Raw genomic sequence first — 20,104 nt, forward strand, 5'->3', positions numbered from 1 at the left:
CGCACCCGCCCAGCCCGACACTGCTGACGCCCGCAGCTCCCGCCAGGCCGGTGCTCCGTGAGCTCCCACTGCCTCCCCGAAACCAGCTCCTGCAAACCAGGCCTTCTACCCACACACGCGGCCGGGCGGCTGTCTCCCGGGCCAGGGGGCCCGTCCCCTGCGGTCCGTGGGCCTCCGCGCATTTCCCCCGCCTCTAGACGGGGCCTGCTTTGTGTGCGACGAGAACAGTTTATTTCAACCGAGCTCCACTTTCCTGGAAGCCTCAGGAACCACAGGAGGCCGAGGCGGGGCGGAGACGGAGCGCGTCCTGCCCGGCGGCCGGCGTTCCCGGGCGCTCATCACGGCTCGTGCGGGGCTGAGGCCTCCCCGCGCCGCCCCCGAACTGCTGCTCCGGAGCCGCCAACTCAGGGTCGCTGTTTTCAGTTTCCAAAACGACGAAACGGGCCCACCGACAGGAGATCCCTGGCCCAGGTCACAGCCCCGAGGAGCGAAGGCGTCTGGATTCAGACTCAGGCCTTTCCACCGACAACCGCGGCGGCTTGAAAGACAGTGTCCTCGTCCCCACTTCGCCCAGCGGCGTTCACGGGCGCGCGGCGCTGTCCCGGGCCAGCGGGGTGGCCTCACGGCGACGCCGCGGGGGGAAACCATGCGATTTGGCCGAGGGGCCAGCGCGGGGCAGCGGGGCCGACCCCCCGAGGGCGACTCCAGCCCGGCCGGCGAGAAGCACCGCAGCGCGCGGCGATCCGGGGCCAGGACACGCGGGGCCTCCCGCGCCTTCGGAGGATCTGGCCCTTGTCCGGAGCCCACGAGCGACGGAAAACACACTGAGACTTGTGCTCAGAAGGCGTGGAGGGTGGACGAAGGGAGGGCCGCGAGCGCCGCAGAGGCCGCCGACCCCGGGACACCCGCGGCGCGGCTGCTTCGGCGGCGCCCGGGAGCCCCTTCCAGGCCCCGGCCCCGCCGGTCGCTCCGACGCGGAAGGAGACGCGGGCCGAGCACGGGCACCGCCCCGGCCTCACCTCCCCGACCCCCTAGTCCCGCCTCACGCCTCCGATTCCCGGTCCTCCCGTCAGAAGGTCACTCGCACTGCGGGTCAGGCCGCCCGCCGGGTGACACCTGTGCACCGCCGGCCTGGATCCCTCCGCGTGGGCGCCGGCCCGCCCTCGCGCGGCCACGCAAGGCGCCGTGAAACACCGGCCGGGTCACGGCCGCAGCGCGTGCGACACGGCCCAGGAGCCGGCGGCCCCGGGGGCCTGCGGGGACCGGAGCGCACACGCCCGCCCTCCGCTCGCCCCTCCGCGTCGCTGTGACCGCTTCCGCGCGCCTCTCCCGCTCGCCGGGCGTCCTCACCGCTACCCTAACGCCGGCCCGGGGTCAGCGCCCGGCGCGACGCGAGTCCCGCTCACACCGACGAGCCGGGGACCGTGAAAACCTGCCGGAGAAGCGACGCCCACGGCCGCCCCCTTCCGAGCGGCTCCTGGACGGCGAGGAGCCGACGCTGCGAATGCGCGGGAAAACCTCCACCGCCTCCACTCGCTTCCCATTGGCTAATCCTGCTGTCGTTTCCGGAGGCCCGCCTCCCTTGCTCGCGGGCGATGTTCTCATTGGCTCACTTCCGCCAGCCGTCCACCCTCACTGGTCCATCCCTCCGTTCTTCAGACTCCCCGCCGATACAGGCGGAGAGCTGCGCGTGGCCCCACCCACACTCGCGCACAGGCGCGTCCTGTAGAGGCCGGAGGCCCCGCCCCACGTGCCGTGTGCAAAAACAAACAGCCGTTAGGGAGGAGGTGCTGGGGGCGGGGCCGGGCTAGAAGAGTCCGTGCGATTGGGCGGGCGCCGGGGTTCAAACTAGCAAGGCGAGCGGCCATTGGCCGGGGCGGCGCGAGGCGGGCCCCGGTTATTGTCCGGGCTCCGGCGGTGGTGGCGGCGGCGGTCGGTGCTGCGGGAGCAGCGGCGGCGGCTCGGCGGGAGCGCGGGCGGGAGCGGCCGAGACCATGGTGAGGGCGGCGGCGGCGGCGACAGGGCGGGCGGGAGGCGACCGGCGGGCGGACGGAGGCCGGGCGGCCTGGGCGGGCGGCAGCACCTTCGCCGCGGGCGGGCGAGCGAGTCGGAGCGCTGAGGGGTGCGCCGTGTGGCCGGGACGCAGCGCTCGGTGGGGACGCGCGGGTCCCTGACTGGTCGTGGGGCGCGGCGGCCGGGGGCCGAGGCCCTTCCGCGGGCGCGCGAGGCGCAGGTCGGTGCTCCCGGCGGTCACGCGCGCAGAGCGGTGCTGTCCCTTTGCCGGCAGCTAAAAATACCGGAGGCACTGAGTTGTCACCCGAGCCCGGCGGAGCTTAAACTTGAGCGGAAGTCGCCGCGTCCGTTACGGCGCGAGCGTCCGGGCGAGCCGGCGGGCCCCCCGCCGGCCGAGCTGCGAGCGCAGCGCCCGCGCGGCCCCGACCCGGCCCTCGCGTCGGAGGCGGCCCGCTCTCGGCCCGGCGGGGTCGCGGGCCGGCCGAGCGACTCCTCGGGCGGGACTCCGACGTGCGCGTGCGCGTCCCGGGCGGCGCGCGTCCCGAGTGCGGCCTGAGCGGCGCGGCGCCGGCAGGGTCGCGGCCGCCGAAGTTGGCGCGGCCGCGGGGGCCCCGCTTTGTCGAGTTGCCGCAGGTGTGTCCGGACCCTGCAGACCGCGGGGCAGTCGCCCGGGGCGTCGGGGTTTCTGCGGACGGGCCTCGCGTCGGCGGCGCTGCCTAAGAAGCGAGAAGGCAGATGCGGGCCCGACGCCGAGGGTGAGGCGGCTGGAGCGGAGGCGGGGAAGCCCGCGGCGGGTGGCGGCCGCCGGCGTTCACCGGTGACGGCTCTTGGATCTGATTCGTAGGGAGACGGGGCTGGGGTTTTAGACCCCGCCCGGCTGACAGGCTCTGAAATGTTGTCTAGCGGGGCGACCGCCGAAAGGTCTCGGTGAGGCGGGAGAGACAAGAGGGTGTTACCCCGCCTGGTCTCAGAAACAAACAAGTTATGCACCATCTTTGTCTTGCATAGAAATAAGGTCAGGAATTATTAAGGTATGTGAGGCATCCTGGGAGAAAGCTGGAGCCTCGGTTCTCGCTGTTCAGTCCGCCTCTTGCTACACACACACACACACACACACACACTTTTCAGAGAGAAGCATTAAGTTAACAGACATCCCCTTAGGAGGACTATACACAGCTGATTTTTTAAAAAATCGATATTAGAGAGAAATGTCGATTTGTTGTTCCACGTGTTTATGGATCCGTCGGTTGATTCTTGTATGTGCCCCGACCGAGGAGCGAACCCGGAATCTAACCCGCCACTTTTTGGGGTACTGGACTCTCCAACCACTGAGCCAAACAGCCACGGCTGTGTTTAATTCCTTTAGGTGGTTGTTGGTTTTCTTAATGCTTTTTTCCTTTCTAGAAGAGCTAAGTTCTGAATGTTTTTTGTGGAAATTATATTTTGACATTTTAAATTGTTTCATTTGAAACATTTCTAGCATAAAAATAAGGTCAGGAATTATTAAGATATGTGAGGCATCCTGGGAGAAAGCTATATTGACTTAATGAAGATTCTTCAGTCTGAAGTTTGAAAAATGTTTTCAAATTTTTAGCAATTTCATTTTAAATAAACATTTAAGGTTTTATCTCATTTTATATAAACTAAATGGTATAACACATATATATTGTATGTATATTTACGTTGTTATTAATTTATATAAAGTTGACGATCACCTAGGGTTTTTTAACTCACTAAAATAAAACAAGAAAAAGTTTTGTTCCTGAATGTTTTTGAAATAGCACCTTCATCTGGAGCCTTTTTTCACGTAGGCTGGAGGCAAAGCTGGTAAGGACAGTGGGAAGGCCAAGGCTAAGGCAGTGTCTCGCTCCCAGAGAGCCGGGCTACAGGTAATGTATCCATTATGCGTAATTCATTATTACATTATTTTCTTTACTGTTGTAATTTCTTGACCCATAGATGTTTCTTTAATTACAAAATGTACTACTGACCTTTAATAATGAGATTAATTGGTCAAAATTCAAATCATAAAGCAGTTGCCTTTTAATTTGTATTCTCTTCCAAATGAGAACAAGTTATGAAGAGGTCTTAAATCTTGTAATTTTCTCTCTTAAAACCTATTATTTCTAGGTTATAGTTACATTCCTGATTCTTTTATAAATTATATCATTGAAATGAGCATGTTGTAGGTTTTCTTTTGAGGAAGGTGTTTGTAGTACACCTTCCTGTAAAGTTAGAGTTCTGTCTCTAACTTTCAGGATGAGATAGAATGTTTGGTAGACTTTTTGGTAGAAATGAATTACCCATTAGTCCTCTGAATATTTCTCCAATAGCTTTAGTTTTAGACTGAGTGATACACTCGAAACACTAAGTATGTTCAAACTTCATCTATTTGAATAATTGCACCTTTAATCGACAAACTAAGAATTTTCTGGATGAGTAAGAATTGTGCTTTCTTTGTAAGAGACACTTTGTAAAAGGAAAGTTTGAAGGCCAGACTGTAAGGTTTGGATTTTATCCTTTTGGCAGTAGTGAGCCACTGAAAGTTTTTGAGCAAAAGGCTGACATGATCGAGGTGGTACTGCAGGAAGGGGGACGGGAACTTACATTTGATGGGTACATTCTATATTTTAACTCATGTTAATTTGTTAGAATTTATTTGAACTAGGGGACATAGGAGTTTGTGGTAAGGACAAGTTATAAGATTTAAGAATTTAAGTGGAGTCATTTGAAGTTCTACCAAAACATCCACGTGAAAATGTCCAAAAGTTGTAGATTTGAGTCCAGCTTTCCAAGAGAGGTGATTGAAAGAATTACAAATTTAAAATCTTTTTTTTTAATTGGTAGTTTGGGCTATGAACAAGTTTCCAAGTAGAGCATCAGAAAGGAGCTCAAGGACAGTGGTGGACCCCCGAAAAACACAAAAAAGACTGAGGAGTAGTCAGAGTTTGAAGTTAGTATTAGAACTCTCTGTAATCTGCAACCCAAGAAGAAATGTTTTTTGAGGACCTACTATGTGTCAGACAAGCCAATCACTGAGGACGAATCTTGGAGTAAGGCATGGATCCTGCTCTTGGGGAGTTCAGAATTGGAAGGAATGTAAACACCCTCCATCCCAAGTCATGCCTTTTCTCCTTAAGGGTGCCATCTAGAGGTGACTAATACATTTGGTCATTAAAACGTCACGGCTGGCCTTCAAGAATGGTGTTAATGTTTGCAAGAAAATGAGTGATAAGAAAGTAAGGGTTTCAGGATTTGCTTTTAAATTTTCCCTTCAGAAAGCTGGTATCTAGGCTGTAACTGGAAGCACTTGACATAGACATGTGGAGAGGTCTTGAGTAAAGTGTGTGGAAGGAAAGGAGCCTGTGGAGGGGAAGAAATTGGAACTGTTGGAATGGTGGGGCCACGAATGGTGAGGAGGGTCCCTAAAAAATTGATAGAGGGTAATCAAGGGTGTGTAGACCTGGGGGATTAGGATATTTTGGAAATAAGGAAGTACCCATTCTCAGAAAGTAGAGAGAGTCAGAGTGAGAGAATGGTATTGGTTTTTCTCAGGTCACCTCTTGAAACTGAGGAAAGACAGTATGGAGTTGGGGGCCGAAGGAAGGTATTTGAGGTTCAAAGTCGCACGAGGCTGTTATGTGAAGGAATTAACCAGATACTAATGTGATTTCGAGGCCACGTGGAATGTGCAGTTGATGCCTGCACAGCAGAGTTTGCCTTCATTTTATGATGACATTCCATGGGATGCAGAAACTAATTCATAAAACCCTGTGGTGGTTCGTGTCCTTTTAACTTTTATTCTCTTCTCAGGAGGGTAAAAGCAGGCATGAAGATTTGGGGCTAAATACTAGGACACAACACACAGGCCCTAGGAACTGTTAATTGCCAAATAGGTTTGGCTTCTAATACGGGTAACCAAGTTTTTTAATTTTATGCTTTACTCATTATTTGCCTTTGATTACACTCAGTGGTGTGATGTTAAGACTCTTCAGTGCCTCCCATTCAGATGGTTTCTCTTTCAGTTTCCCGTGGGCCGCATCCACAGACATTTGAAGACTCGCACCACAAGCCACGGAAGGGTTGGTGCCACCGCGGCCGTGTACAGTGCCGCAATTCTGGAGTACCTCACTGCTGAGGTATGTGGGGGATGCTAGACGTGGAAGCCCACAAATACTAGACTAGAAAAGGCTGGAGCCCGGCCAGTGCAGCTCAGCAGTTGAGCATCAACCTAGGATCCAGGAGATCGAGGTTCAATTCCCGGTCAGGGCACATGCACAGGTTGCAGGTTGCAGCGGATCAATGACTCTTTCATCATTGATGTTTCTATCTCTCTCTCCCTCTCCCTTTCTCTCTGAAATCAATATATATTTAAAAAAGGAAAGAAACAGATGGAACCGTGGAATATGGGCTTGAAGCAAAAAAGACACCTCTGCTTGGTGGTCTCTTTAATAGCAGTTTTAGGTGTGTCTTAATTAGCCTGTTACCCAGTGTCAGAGAACCTGGGTGTGCTTGTTTTTAAAAATTAAGCAAGGGTTGACAATCCTTGTTTTTAAGTGACTGCCAAAGGAATGTAAAAGTTTAAATACTATGCTATACTAATAGTGAACTCTCCAGTAAGCATATACACAATAGAAGTTACAGCATAATCTCTTAATAATTAAGACTTGGGGTCAGGGAAAGTTTTGCCAGTGTGATAAATTACCGGTAGTTTCAGCTTTGCTATGTGGTGAACCAGGGGTTTGGTTTTGGAAATATGGGACTAGTGGAGAACCTCTCTTCCCCTCCTCCCTTATCAGTCTTACATGAGTTTTTGTTTAGCTGCAGACTTTTCAGAAAGGTACACGTTTTGTTCACTTCTGGAGGCATAGTCTTCTGGCTCAGAATGTTCAAGTCCCATCTGAACTCCCATTTTCTTGGGGAGTTCATCACTACAGGTGTAGAAAATAATTTAGTCCTTAGCAGAGGTAATCACTTTTAAACCTTGGCTTCCTGTTAGGATAACTTGGGGAGCTTTCAAAAGATACTGGTGCCAGGCCGGCTAGAGTCCTAGGGAGAATGGGGGGGGGGGTTCTGGTAGGTTTTAAAGCATGCCAGTCACTTCACATATACACAAGGCTTCCCGAAGCTCCAAGTGCAGAGGGTCTGTGGAGTTATTTTGTATCCTATCAAAGGTTTTATAATGCCATTGTGGTCAGTGGAGGCAAAAAAATAATTTAAAAATGCATTTCTCTGGCCTCTGGAACTTTGAAATTCCTCTAGTTGAAAATTTCCATTATAGAATAAAGGGCTCCTAGCTTATTGCATACAGATAAAAGGGCCCAGTGATGTTAAAAGCAATTTTTAATTGTATTTTTAATCTTTTCTACAAGCGCTAAGAAATTCCAGTTATTAAGAGCTATACAAAAATAGACTACATGGATATATTAAAACGTATGATTTTTCTAGATGTTCACATTTAGAATCTTGGCTGAGGAATAATATCCTTTGGCCTTTACTTCTTTCAATAGAAGTGGCTCTTTGCTGAAGTTTTAGTGCTCTTACAGAAAATGAATATTAAAAGGCCAAATGAAGTAATGAGAGCTCTATAAAAGCACTATAAAGATATTAAAAAGTATAAATTTCAGAATTTACGAACATTCCTATGATCTCTCTCCTCCATGAATGGCAGGGGTACTTATGAAAGACAAAATCTTTGTTCTCAAGGATATGATTGTTTTGAAAAATATTGGAAGGGACTTGTTCATGTTTATATTACTGTCCAATGCTAAACCCATTGTTGGAGGAGCGTTAATAAATATCCCAGAATTCATTTAAAAATATGAAAAATAAACTGTTGGTTTCTATATATTTTGTGTTTTATGTGCACATGCTGTAGTGATCTTTAGTTATAATTGTGAGTCTACACTGAACCCCTAAACATGTCACCCTTTGTTCGATGTGCTGTCTCACTGGCTTTGTAGGTGCTGGAGCTGGCAGGTAATGCTTCCAAGGATCTCAAGGTAAAGCGGATCACCCCACGCCACTTGCAGCTTGCGATCCGTGGTGACGAGGAATTGGATTCTCTCATCAAGGCTACCATAGCGGGGGGTGGTATGTATTTTGACTTCTCCAGCCTAGATTGTTATTGCCTTTCTAACTTACGTATAATTCAGGTCAATGATCCAGTGCATTTTGTCAGCTAGTTAGAAAACTTATAAACCTAAATTCTGTGATGTTTTATTATAATTCTAGCTTGCTTTTTATTATCTGAATAAATATTTATTCACATATAAGGCTGCTTTTATTTTAGCAAATTCTTTAAATTTCATACATGAATTTCATATATGATACTTAAAATCTGGTGTTCAAAATATTTCTCATGCTTGTTAATCTATGTTTGAAAAATGATCTTGAGAAATTGCTTAATATGATGACCTTGAAAATCAGGGCTGAGATAATCAGATGCGTCAGGATCAGTGAAGGTGAGCTGTATTTTGGTGTCCCTTAAGCCTTTTTGGACCACCTTTGGAGAACCTCTTGAAAGCTCCCAAAAAGCACATAAAATCACATCATTTCACATACAATCTTAGACCTTGAGGAGGGTCCTCCCTTGGTACAGATACTTAAGACGTGAGAGGGGACTTAAGTACATTTCATTCTTTGTATGGCGTTTTTTGGTTTGAGGCACTGAAATGACCAGATACAGCCAACTTAATGTTCTTTTTAATAATTTGTTTCTTTTTATTTCATTCTAGGTGTGATCCCTCACATCCACAAGTCTCTGATTGGAAAGAAGGGGCAGCAGAAAACTGCTTAGAGAGTTTTAACCAACCCTCTTCCTCCCTGTCATTGTACTGTAACTAGGACAGAAGAAATAATGGGGCTATGTGGAATTTTAAAAACAGTTAAATGGAAAAGCATAGACAATTACTGTAGACATGGTAAGAGAAACATTTGTATGTTCTTAGACCCGAAGTTTGAGAAAAGTACCTTTTCATGTGGCAACAGTTGTGTGTTGATTGGCTGGATTTCTCCCATGTGTTTTATACAAAAATGGAATTGATAAACCATTTTTTACAAAAATAATTTGTCTCAAAACTGTTCTGTTAGTGATGTGTTGAAAGTATTTTGCTCATACCTTTGAAATTTTTAAAATTTTAAATCGGTTATATCTTCAGAATAATCTTAAGATAGCATTTGGGACTATAGCGTTACCATGATTGATACTGCATTTTATTGAATCTTAGATGATGTCCGTGTCTAGTGTGCACTGTTCCTTTACATACTTCTAAAGAAGGGAAAACTGCCCATTAACAGTAGTGTGCCATTGATAGAGACGCATCCCAGCTTCAGAAATGTTAGAAATGAAAAGGTGCACTTAGAATTGTTGAAATAGAATAGCAGAACTATCTGATTTACTGAGCGATTACTGTGTGGCAGGCCCTGTGCTAGGTGCCGTACTGACCCAGAAATTTTATTACCCCCACTTTAAAGATGTGGAACAGGAGGTCCACAGAAATTAAATGGTTTGCTAGAAAACATTTAGTAGAAGATGGCAGAGCTGGGATATAAACCTAGATTTGCCTGACTTCAGAGCCCACACTCTTACCTAGATTTGAAGTTAAATTTATCAGAGTTTTCTGCTTTTGGCTTAAAATTCAAACTTTCAGGGGTCTTTTATTTGATACAGTAACATTCAGTAATTTGTACAATATTTTAAAAAATTATTTTTGTCAGTTTCTAAGTAACTTGTAAAATTTAAGTTAATGTTGTACCAGTTAATGGTACATCAGAAAATATTTTTCTGCCTCTAAGTCTTCATTACAAAAAATTTTTTAATGTTTTATAATGCAACACTATCAAAATAAAACTCATTTTTACAAACTTACTTTATTGAAATTTTGAAAAATCCAGAATAAAGAGAATAGTATAATAAGTCCCCGTGTTCTCATCCTCCAGCTCTAACCCTGGTGCTGTAGTCAGTTTAGTTTTACCTGTATCCCCCAAGCCCGCCTCCCAGTGGACCTCTTTGAGCCCTGTTTTGGGCTGATTTACTTTCATGTCAACATACTTCTGTGTGTCTCTAAAGGTGGGGCACTTTTATTACTTTTTATTATTTTTAATCCTCACTCATTGCTTTTGCAGAGAGTGGGGGGGGGGGGGGGGAGGAACGTCAGTGTGAGAAACACATCAAGTGGTCGCCTCCCAAATGTGTCCCAACCGGGGAACAGATGGAGCCTGGAACCCAGGTACATGCCCTTGACTGGAATCAAACCTGAGACCCTTCAGTCCATGAGCCAGTGCTCTAACCACTGAGCAACCCTCCAGGGCTATTGTTTCTTTTTAATCTATAGATTTCACTTTTTGTTTTTCTTACAATTTAGTTTTTGAAGAAACTGAGTTATTTGTTCTATAGAATTATCTCTAATTGTTGAGATAATTTATTGAATGAAGCCTAATGGTATTTTTTTTCCCATGTTCTCTACATTTCCTATAAACAGCTCTAGAGGTGGTTTATTGCATTTTGCTTTTTCTTTTTTTTTTTTTTAAATTCTCACCCAAGGATATGTTTTTTATTGATTTTAGAGAGGAAGGGAGAGAGAAACATCATCCAAGATATGTGCCCTGACTGGGGAACGAAACCCACAGCCTTTTGGTGTACGGGATACACTTCAATGAAGTGAGCCACCCGGCCAGGTGCATTTTGCTTTTTCACAAAACTGGCAAGTGAAATTGTGTACTTCCTGTTGTGTGCTTCTCATCAGGTAGCAGCTAATGCCTGCCTCCTCTTGTAACGTGAAGACATTGATGGTGGGTTGGGCGCTGCCAGCCTGCCCCCTGGATCCACAAGTTCTCTTGTCGGCTTTTCCCTCACCATTAACATTACCGCCCAGATGCAGGACTCCACTGGGGGTGGCCAATGGCGATATCCTGTCGTCTCTCCTGCTCTTGGATTTACAAGGCAGGGGAAGAAATTTTCACATTCTCATTGGACTATCTCAGCACATATTTTGAACAAGTTTCTATACTGAGGACCCACAGTTGTCCCTGCATGAACTTTTAATGGTTTTTGGAAGCCAAAGTAGTGATAGAAAAGGCAGCAATGAGCAGAATAGGGGTTCCTTTACTGAAGTTTTCTAGGTAATTGCTTCAAACATCTATTTACTTTTGGTAGTGTTATTTGACTACCTACAGTGTCCCCAGGATTGTGGGGTCTTTTTCTTTGAGAGAAACATCGTTTTGTGGTTCCACTTACTTATGCACTCATTGATTCTTGTATGTGCCGTCACTGATCTAATCCACAACCTTGGCATAATGGGGACGATGTTCTAACCAACTACCTTGCGAGGGCAGGTGGGATGTCATTTCTGTGACAGGTTTTAAGACACTGACTTTCATCTGGTCGGTGAAGCCTTGAGGCACCCATGTGCACTACAAAGATCCTTCCCTGAGGTGGCCACAGCCAACACCTTGACTCGCAGAACCCAGTCAAGCTGTACTCGGATTCCTGACCCACAGAAACTGAGATGCTGCTTACTCATTAAGTTTAGGAATCATTTGAAACACAGTAGATACCCATCCAATGTGCGTCTGCATGTATGATTCACAGTAAGAAATTTTAAGTTCCTAATTCTGGGAGAAAATAAACGGTCTATGTTCAAGTTTCACACAGTTCGCTCCAGTACTTGTGAGCCTCCTGTAGGCCAGGCACTAGGATTCACTGAACAAAACCCCGGGGGGTCCACTCTTAAAACTGGCCACACACCACATGCCAGGCCCTCACAGGGTGCTTGTTGATGGCGTCCTCACGACCTGCAAAGCAGTGCACCCTGGGCAAGACGCAATTGTCTAGAACGTCGACCCAGTTCTGGAACAGGTCTGCAAACCGCCCCTCAGCTTAGCACTTTTCCATGGGTACCCACAGGAGCCTAGCCGCAGCCTCTGAAGAACAGAAGTGGGGAGCAAGCAGGGAACTGGTGACAGTCTTTGTACATGCAGGTCCTGCCTGAACCTTTTCCTCACCTGATTTCCAGTTATGCCATTTGGGGACATTGCTGATGAGGTCGTCTTGCTGCACATACTACCCATGTGAAAACAATTACCAGCTCCAGGAATCTGGTCTGCCCTCCACCTCCTGTAGGGTAGGAACCTCCCTACTCTGGCTCCGTTCTTTCTCCCAGGCTTGTTGCGTGCTGTTTGGTAGACACTTGGAAAAAAAAGCAGCCAGTGACTGTTCCCTAGGACTAGCCTTAGAGGAACACAGCTGAGAGGCTGTCCATGTCCACCAGGGCACTGTCACCCAGAGAACATGAGGGAAGTGGACTTGAAATCCACTGTGGTTTAGTGCAGAAGGAACTAGCCAAGCAGCCTGGTGGTACGTGGTCAAGTGCCTCGCCTCACACCATTAGAAACGTGATTGCAGGGACAACTGAGCCCCCAAACTGGAGTCAGCTAGGTGAGGACAGTGCTGCAGTGATTGAGGGGTGTTCCTGGCTTGCACCTCCACTGGACTGTCTCCTGACTGGCTTCCTTCCACCTGTGCCTAAGTAATTCCCGACAATTAACATCTTGATTATAGGAAACCGCTGGTCGGTTTGGCTCCGTGGTTAGTGTTGGCCCTGGACTGAAGGGTCCTGGGTTCAATTCCAGCAAAGGGCACCTACCTGAGTTGCAGGCTTGGCACTTCAGGACTTGTGGGGGAGGCAACCAAACTATGTCTGTCTCTGAAAAGCAATGGGGAAAATATCCTGCGGTGATAAAGGAAACCAAGGTAGGTCCTTTGGTAGTTGATAGGCATGATGGTCATATGCTTCCCACAAACCTTGACTTCAGCATATTACTTATGTAAAAAATTAAGTTCACAAGAAAAAGTGTGTATTATGGAGGGACTGCAAGACCTCAAGTGACTGTTGGGGCAGGGCCTCTAACACCCCGACCATGGAGAGGTTGATAGTAACTGGTCACTACAGTTGGCCTGGGGTGAGGTAGAAACAGATGCCCTCTGCAGGCTACAGAGCTCCGGCTCCCTGAGCTTTCTTACCACTCAATTTTCTTGAGAATTTCACATGTAATTAAGCTTTACGATAAACCTTTTTATCTACATCCTCAACGTTTTTCTGCAAAAGAGCCTAAAGACCCTTGCCAAGAGCCTATAAAGCCTGGCAGATTCCTCTCAGAGTGTGTGCACCATCATAGACGTTCAAGTTAAGTTTTGTTAAAACAAGTCATGCTTTTCAATTTGTTATAGTACCAATTCTGATACCTCCGAATGTGACAAGTGGAACTTCCTTAAAAGGAGCACCATTCCCAGCTCCCAGTCTTTTTCCTGCCCCTGCCTACATCTCCTGCATTCCACTCACAGCTTACCTGGGTGAGTTACATTTAATCCTTAGGTGAGGGAAGCAAAAACAAAAGTACTAGAAGTAATGTTGCTTAAAATGAAACCCTAACCCAAACAAGGACAGACAATTGTTTAGCTTTTATTTCATAATCATAAACTTAACTCTGCAATCCAGCTAGACTTGGAGAAGGGGTAAGGAAAATATGGAACCCAATGAACTGCGGAGAGATTACAGAACATTCCAAGCAGATGGGGGTGAAGGGGTGCTCTCCTGAGCTACAGAAGGAATGGTCTGGTAGTTAAGATAAAACACAAGTCAAATTGATTAGAGTTGTCCACAGTCAGCAATGGTGACCTTCTTGCTGGGCTTGCCATTCTTGGACCCCAAGCCCTCGATGGTCTTCACAATATCCATGCCTTCTTTCACCTGGCCGAAGACCACATGCTTGCCATCCAACCTGGAAACAGAACAATCACTACCACCAGTGACCAGAGATAACCAGCAGCCTGCACTGTGCATCAAGACGAGGAAAGTGGCCCTGCCCAGTGTGGCTCACTGGTTAGTTGGCCCTTGAACCAAAGGGTCCCAGGTTTGATTTCAGTCAAGGTCATGTGAGGGAGGCAACCAATCGATGTCTAGCCCCCCACCACCACTCTCTCTGAAAAGCACCAGAAAGAAAGATTCTCAGGTGAGGACTTAAAAAAAAAAAAAAGAGCCAAGTGCCCCACAAACCAACATAGCATACCCAAGAGAACACCAGAAGGGAGGCTTATCCAGCCTCTAACGCTGACTCGTTAACTACTGCAAACGGTCTTTCATCCTTCTACCTGAAGGAAAAGACACCACCACAGACTGACTCAAAATGGTGGCAAAAGATTCTCCAACTGCAGCTAAAGATCATTAGGTTTAGAAGAGGATCCCCAAAAGGGTCAATAAGTCACATGCTAATTAGACAAAAGCCAACTATCCAGCAGCTAAGTGCCCTGGTTCACTGTTTCAACAGGACCCCTACACCTCAGAGATGGAAACAGCAGGGAGACTGAGGCCAACAAGCAGTTCTCCTCGGTGGCCCCGGCTGCGTTTTGCCCTTACCAGTCTGTCTTGGCAGTGCAGATGAAAAACTGGGAGCCGTTTGTGTTAGGTCCTGCATTTGCCATGGACAAGATGCCAGGTCCCGTATGCTTCAGGACGAAATTCTCATCTTCAAATTTTTCCCCATAGATGGACTTGCCGCCTGTGCCATTGTGGCGTGTGAAGTCACCACCCTATGCATGTAACAGAGAAACCTGTCACTTTTACAACATAATCAGAAAGCATGCCAAGCCTTCAAGGTTCAAACTTTAAAACTCAAGTTTAAACTGACCAGAAGGTTTAAATGAGACCAAAATGGTAGAATGTGTACACATCCTGAATGGTACTGGCTCAATCCCAAATTAACAACCCAAAACAAAATCAGTAAATTTCATACCTGGCACATAAATCCTGGAATAATTCTGTGAAAGCAGGAACCTTTATAACCAAATCCTTTCTCCCCAGTGCTCAGAGCACGAAAGTTTTCTATTTAAAAAAAAAAAAAAAAAAAAAAGACACGTATGTATACACAACACACACAAAATTGAACTGCCTTTAATAAAACTTAAAAGGAACTAACCTGCTGTCTTTGGAACTTTGTCTGCAAACAGCTGTAAGAGAAAAATGACAACACCTGCTTACATATTTTATTGCTAACTACCCACGTCTTTAGGGGCTTCTGAATCAAATTCCTTTTCTCACTGGAAAAGAATGCTTCAGTAATTACTTCAAATCCCAAATAAGAACTGCTCCAGACAGCCTTAAGTCCTGTGGGGGTGAGTTAGGCAACATGAGACCAAAAGACATGCCAAAAATTCAGAACCCGTAATGACTTAAATAGTGCAAAGCTTCTAAAAAGTGGCTTAGGACTTTTGAAGTGTTACGACACCTACTTCTAAACAGATACACGGCTTCTCAAATGTCCATCACCTCCAACCTCAGCTGAACCGAGGGACAAGATTTTCAGGCATAGTAACTACTCCTGCTGCACTATCGGGGTAAACTGCTCTAACTTTAGGCAATGGCAATGCTCCCACCTCCAGCCTGTTAACATAGCTTTAAGGGATTAGATGAGCAGTCGCTTCCTGGTTTCTGGGTCCCTTACCTAGTAGTGGGGTAAAAACAAAGGTTGGTTTCCACGGCACCTGCCCGTACAACACATTTACAAGCCCTTTCACAAAGGCAGCTTGTTTGAAAATATTTTGTCAACGACTCCAGAGATCTGTGGCTAAATCTATGCACATCCCTGGACGTTCCACTCAGGACTACAGCTACTCAGCGTCTACGTACTTGTCTTTACAACATCGGCTCTTCCTGCGCACTGATATTCCCACTTTCCTCTGTGGGCCGAAACTAGGGCTGAGGCCCTTCCTCACCGGCAGCGCCGCCTCCACGCTGCCAAGGGATAAGCAGGAGGTCCTATCCCGTTTCCACTAAGCCCCGGCTAACCCGACACTAACACGCTGCGAAGCTTTAGGCTCCGGCCAAGTTTCCACGTGGGCCCTTGACAGCTAGTAGGTGGCTCAGATAGTGGCGGCCAGACTGGGACGCAGTGTCGGTCCCACGAGGCTAAGGGGCGCGCGGCCAGCCGGGCGCGGTGGACAGGAAGCCCGCGCCCTCGACCTGCACGAGGTCCCGCGCCCTGAGCGTCGGGGGCTTTTGAGAAGCGTCCCAGACGGGACCACACCCAGGGCCGGGGACGCGGCGCCCACCCCCCACCCGAGCGCGGCCTAGGCTGCAAGGCCCGGCCTCGCCCAGGGCGTCGTCACGGCGGCGGGAGGCGGGCCGCGGCGCCAACACGCTTCCGCTGGGCGGGGAGGAGGCCCGGGCCGGCCCGCAGGGCCTAACGGCGGCCGGCGCGGAGTTACGCCGACCCGCACCCGGGGAGGCCGCGCTCACGCCGCGGGCCGGCGCGGGAAAGACACCCTCGGGTGCGTTGCGGACCCGCGTGGCCAGCGGTCCGTCCGGCGGCCAACGGCTCACGGTCCGAGCACGTGCGCGGCCGGAAGGGCGCGGCCGCCCCTCCCCCGTCGCCTTTGTCTGCCCGCCGCCCCCGGCCTCCCAAAATGGCCCCTCGTCAGGAAATGGCGCCGCGCCGCCGCGCTCCTCAGGCGGCCGCCCGCCCGGGCCCCTCGGCCGCCGCCCCCGCCCCCCGCTCGGGCCCACCCGGCGCGCCGCCGCCACCCGCCGGACCTCGAAGGAGACGCGGCCCAAGGGCTTGCCGTCGACGGCGATGTCGAAGAACACGACGGGGTTCACCATGGCTGGTCACTGGCGGCTCCGGGGCGGTGGCGTTTGCAAAGCGGCACGAGCCCCGCCGCCAGCGTCTCTTATAGTCGTACTGGGCCCCGCCCACGGCCGGTCGCGCGCTGCCACCCTGCCAATGGCGACCGCGCTGCAGCCAAAATGACGGTGCGGCTGGCCTATGGGCAGAGGCGGAGAGAGGGGGGCGGGACTGCAGGCGCGCCTGCGCGCTGGCGCTCCCCGGCAGGTTCCCGCCCGCGGGTTCCGTCGCGGCACTGCGGCGTGGGGTCGGGTGCGGGGGCCCCGGATGCGGAGGCCCGGATGCGGCCTCGGGGGGTGGCGGGGACAGGGGGCGGGCGGGAGCCCGAGGGGGAGCGGGGTTAGCGCCCCACCCCGCCTGGCGTCTCCCCACTGCGCGGAGGCGGCCACTGAGGCGGGCCCGGCCTCAAGGTCGCGCGGCGCGCTAAGGTCGCCGGCGCCGCGCCGCTCGGAGCCCGGGTGGCCTCGGGCACCGCCGCCTCCAGGCCGCAGTGGGGGCGTCGCCGCCCCCGACTGGGAGGTTACGAAATGCTCGCAGAACGCCCCACTTTCCGAAAATACCGTCAGGCGCGCCCGCATCCCCGGGAGGGTGGCCCCGCAGGCTCAGGCGCCGCCCCTCCCGCCGTCAGGCCCCGCGCCCCGCGCCCTGACCCCCGCGGAAGGGCCGGGCTCCGGGGAGAATCCCGCAGGCGAGCGCGCGGTGCGCTCCTGGACCCTCGTGGTGCTTAGGAAACCCCGAGTCGGGGGAAGCGGGTCCTCCGCGCTCGGCCGCCGAGCGCCTGCGGGGCCGGGACGGGGCGAGGGCTCCCGAGGCCGCAGGAGCCCGCCGCCCTTCCCTCGCGCCCCGCGGCTTCCCGGGGTGGCCGAGCCTGGCCGCAGGCGCGCTTCGTGTCCCGAGGGAGCTGCTCGCCCTCCGCTGACGGCGAAAGGCGCCCAGACCCTCAGGCACGAGCCCCTCCTGCGTCTCCCCGTCCACTTGGAACCTAGGAGCAGTTGGGGCCCCCCGCACACCCCAAGAAATGAGTGGGTGAATGCGGGGCCGCCTAATACAGCCCGGCTGTGACGTCCCTCACCACCGTTCAGCAGCCCTGCCTTCCCTTCGCCGCCTCGTGGCAGCCTTGCGGGCGGCCGCGCTCCTTACCCCAGGCGCACAGTGGGTGCATTGGAGGGGACCGGGCGCGGGCTTTGTTTGTGAAGGGGCAACAAACGTAGCGGATCCTTGATGGGCGTCACCCGTTGAGCGGGACCTCCCAGCCCAGCGAGACATCAGCCGGCGCAGAACCTGCCGACCCTGGGGCTGGGGCTGCCCGTGCTCCACTTGGGCCACTCGGCCTAAGGCGACCCAGCGGCGCCCTGACCTGGCTGGCAGGAGGTGTCCATCCCAGCAAGCCGACCCCCGCACCGTGTGCGTGCAGCACGCTGCCCACGAAGGCTTGTCTCAGACTCGTCTCAGCCAAGGGGGTGCAGCAGGAACGCACGTCGGGGTGTCCGGGCGAAAGCACTCCGGAGGAGGGCCACCTGTCTCGTCTCACGGGGCCCAGGGGACCCTGCTCACAACGGGGTGGGAGCTGGCCCTGCGGGGACAACGGGGGACATCGCAGCCCGCGCACCCAGGGCGTTCACCGGACCTGGCTTCCCCTCCTTAAGGCAGGTGCACACCTGCTTTCGGGGCTTCCTCGATGCCCTTGACTTTTCTCCGCCATTTCTCCAACTCCGACCTTTACCCCCTTGAACTATTCCGCGGATTTCTGGAGTGTCAAGAGCTGCACCATCGACCTCATTCTGTTCCTTACACACCTGCCATGGTGAGCCTCATCCATTCCCGTGGCTCAGGTTCCCCGGCGTCTCCTAAACCGAGCTCCCTCCCCCGGCCTCTCTGTCCTCACTGCTACAGGTCTTGCTTAGCCTTTCCAGGCAGCGGCCTCTTTTTTTTTTTTTTTTAATCCTTACCATAGGATATTTTTTTCCATTGCTTTTCAGAGAGTGGAAAGGAGACAGGCAGGCAGGCAGGCAGACATCGATTGGTTGCCTCTTGTGTACGCCCTGACCAGGGATTGAGCCTGAACCCAGGCACGTGCCCTTGGCCCGAATTGAACCCATGACCCTTAAGTCCCCCGGCCGGCGCTCTAACCACTGAGCCAAACAGGCTCTTAACTGTTGACTGGGCCTCTGGTTTTTCCAGAGTGGTCATTCTTAAAACCATCTGATTTTGCAACTCCCATGCAGCCCCCCTGGAGGCCACCTGGGCTGGGCCCCACTGTATAAGATGTAAGCAGCCCCTTTACCGTCTGGGCCCAGCTGGCAGGTTCTTCAGTCTCTGGGCGGACATTTCTCCTGCCACACTGAATCTCTCACCCCACTCTGTTTCCAGGGCTCACCCTTTGCCTGTGCAGGGCACCCCCCCTTCTCCACCAGCAAAGCTCACCCGTCATCCCGGTGGGAGATTGGTTGCCTTAGCTTTCCCAGGGTCACAGCATCTGCAATATCCATATTCTAAAAGTGAGTTGAATGGATGCATAAATGAGGTTAACAACCCCATGGGTGGGTGATGAGAGAGCCAACCAGAACCTGGCCCTGGTTTGGTGTGTCCCCCCAGGGTTAATTCTTTTTTTTCCTTTTTTAATATATCTTTTTTATTGATTTCAGAGAGAGGAAGGGAGAGGGAGAGAGAGAGATAGAAACATCAATGATGAGAGAGTCATTGATCGAGCCCACAACCCAGGCATGTGCCCTGACCAGGAATCGAACCCCGATCGCCTGGATCCTAGGTCGATGCTCAACCGCTGAACCCTCCCCGCTGGGCGCCCAGGGTTCTTACAGGGCCTGGACCCTGTGACTGGCCAGCTCAGCAGGCACCCCTCCTCTTGACAGTCAGTGGAGAGCGTCCAGGGGGTGAATCAGTGTCACTTCAGCCCGTCCCCCGTTTACATCTGCTGACACCCGCCTACACCCTCGCTCCCTTCCCTCATCCACCCTCTCCTGTCCCCTGCTCACCAAGCCCCTTGCGGATGGCCGGCCTGTGTTATTCCTCCCCTCACCTCAGCATCTCCTTTTCCCACAGCTCCTCTGCCCCCAGATCCTGGGTCCTCTTCATCCCCAGCTCCTGAAGCCCCGTTACCACGCTTCACTCTTTTCCAGAACAGTCTACACGGCTCATCCCGCCGGCTCCCTCCCCCCCTCCACTGTGCAGACTTCTGTCCTCGACAAGGCCCCCAGGGACCTCTGATTTATGGCTTCCTTGGACTTCTCTAATTAAACTCACCTGAGTCACAGACCCATCTTGACCTGTCCCCGTGGCAGGCAGGCAGGATGGGCTGACTCAGGGGCCACCCAAGGGAGCTGTAGTGGAGAGCAAAGGGGCAGGGATGGGGCCAGGAGCGGGGCCAGGGGCTGTCTGGGAGTCAGGACGCGCG

At 51.8% G+C, this 20,104-nt stretch overlaps 2 protein-coding genes across 2 annotated transcripts; one reads left to right on the top strand and one right to left on the bottom strand.

The window, feature by feature from the left end:
• The first annotated feature begins 1,933 nt into the window (after positions 1–1,933).
• On the top strand, positions 1,934–9,081 carry H2AZ2 (H2A.Z variant histone 2). The gene is made up of 5 exons (XM_087821283.1): positions 1,934–1,997; positions 3,825–3,902; positions 6,039–6,152; positions 7,977–8,106; positions 8,751–9,081. Exons 1-5 carry the CDS (start codon positions 1,995–1,997, stop codon positions 8,810–8,812), a joined length of 387 nt encoding a protein of 128 aa, XP_087677409.1. The 5' UTR covers positions 1,934–1,994; the 3' UTR covers positions 8,813–9,081.
• Positions 9,082–13,455: 4,374 nt separating this feature from the next.
• On the bottom strand, positions 13,456–16,693 carry PPIA (peptidylprolyl isomerase A). The gene is made up of 5 exons (XM_087821282.1): positions 16,602–16,693; positions 14,989–15,019; positions 14,806–14,894; positions 14,430–14,602; positions 13,456–13,794 (listed from the first exon to the last, which is right to left on the bottom strand). Exons 1-5 carry the CDS (start codon positions 16,668–16,670, stop codon positions 13,662–13,664), a joined length of 495 nt encoding a protein of 164 aa, XP_087677408.1. The 5' UTR covers positions 16,671–16,693; the 3' UTR covers positions 13,456–13,661.
• Positions 16,694–20,104: the final 3,411 nt, after the last annotated feature.

This window comes from Miniopterus natalensis, chromosome 10, assembly GCF_054644295.1.
Source record: "Miniopterus natalensis isolate mMinNat1 chromosome 10, mMinNat1.hap1, whole genome shotgun sequence".
Taxonomy (NCBI): domain Eukaryota; kingdom Metazoa; phylum Chordata; class Mammalia; order Chiroptera; family Miniopteridae; genus Miniopterus; species Miniopterus natalensis.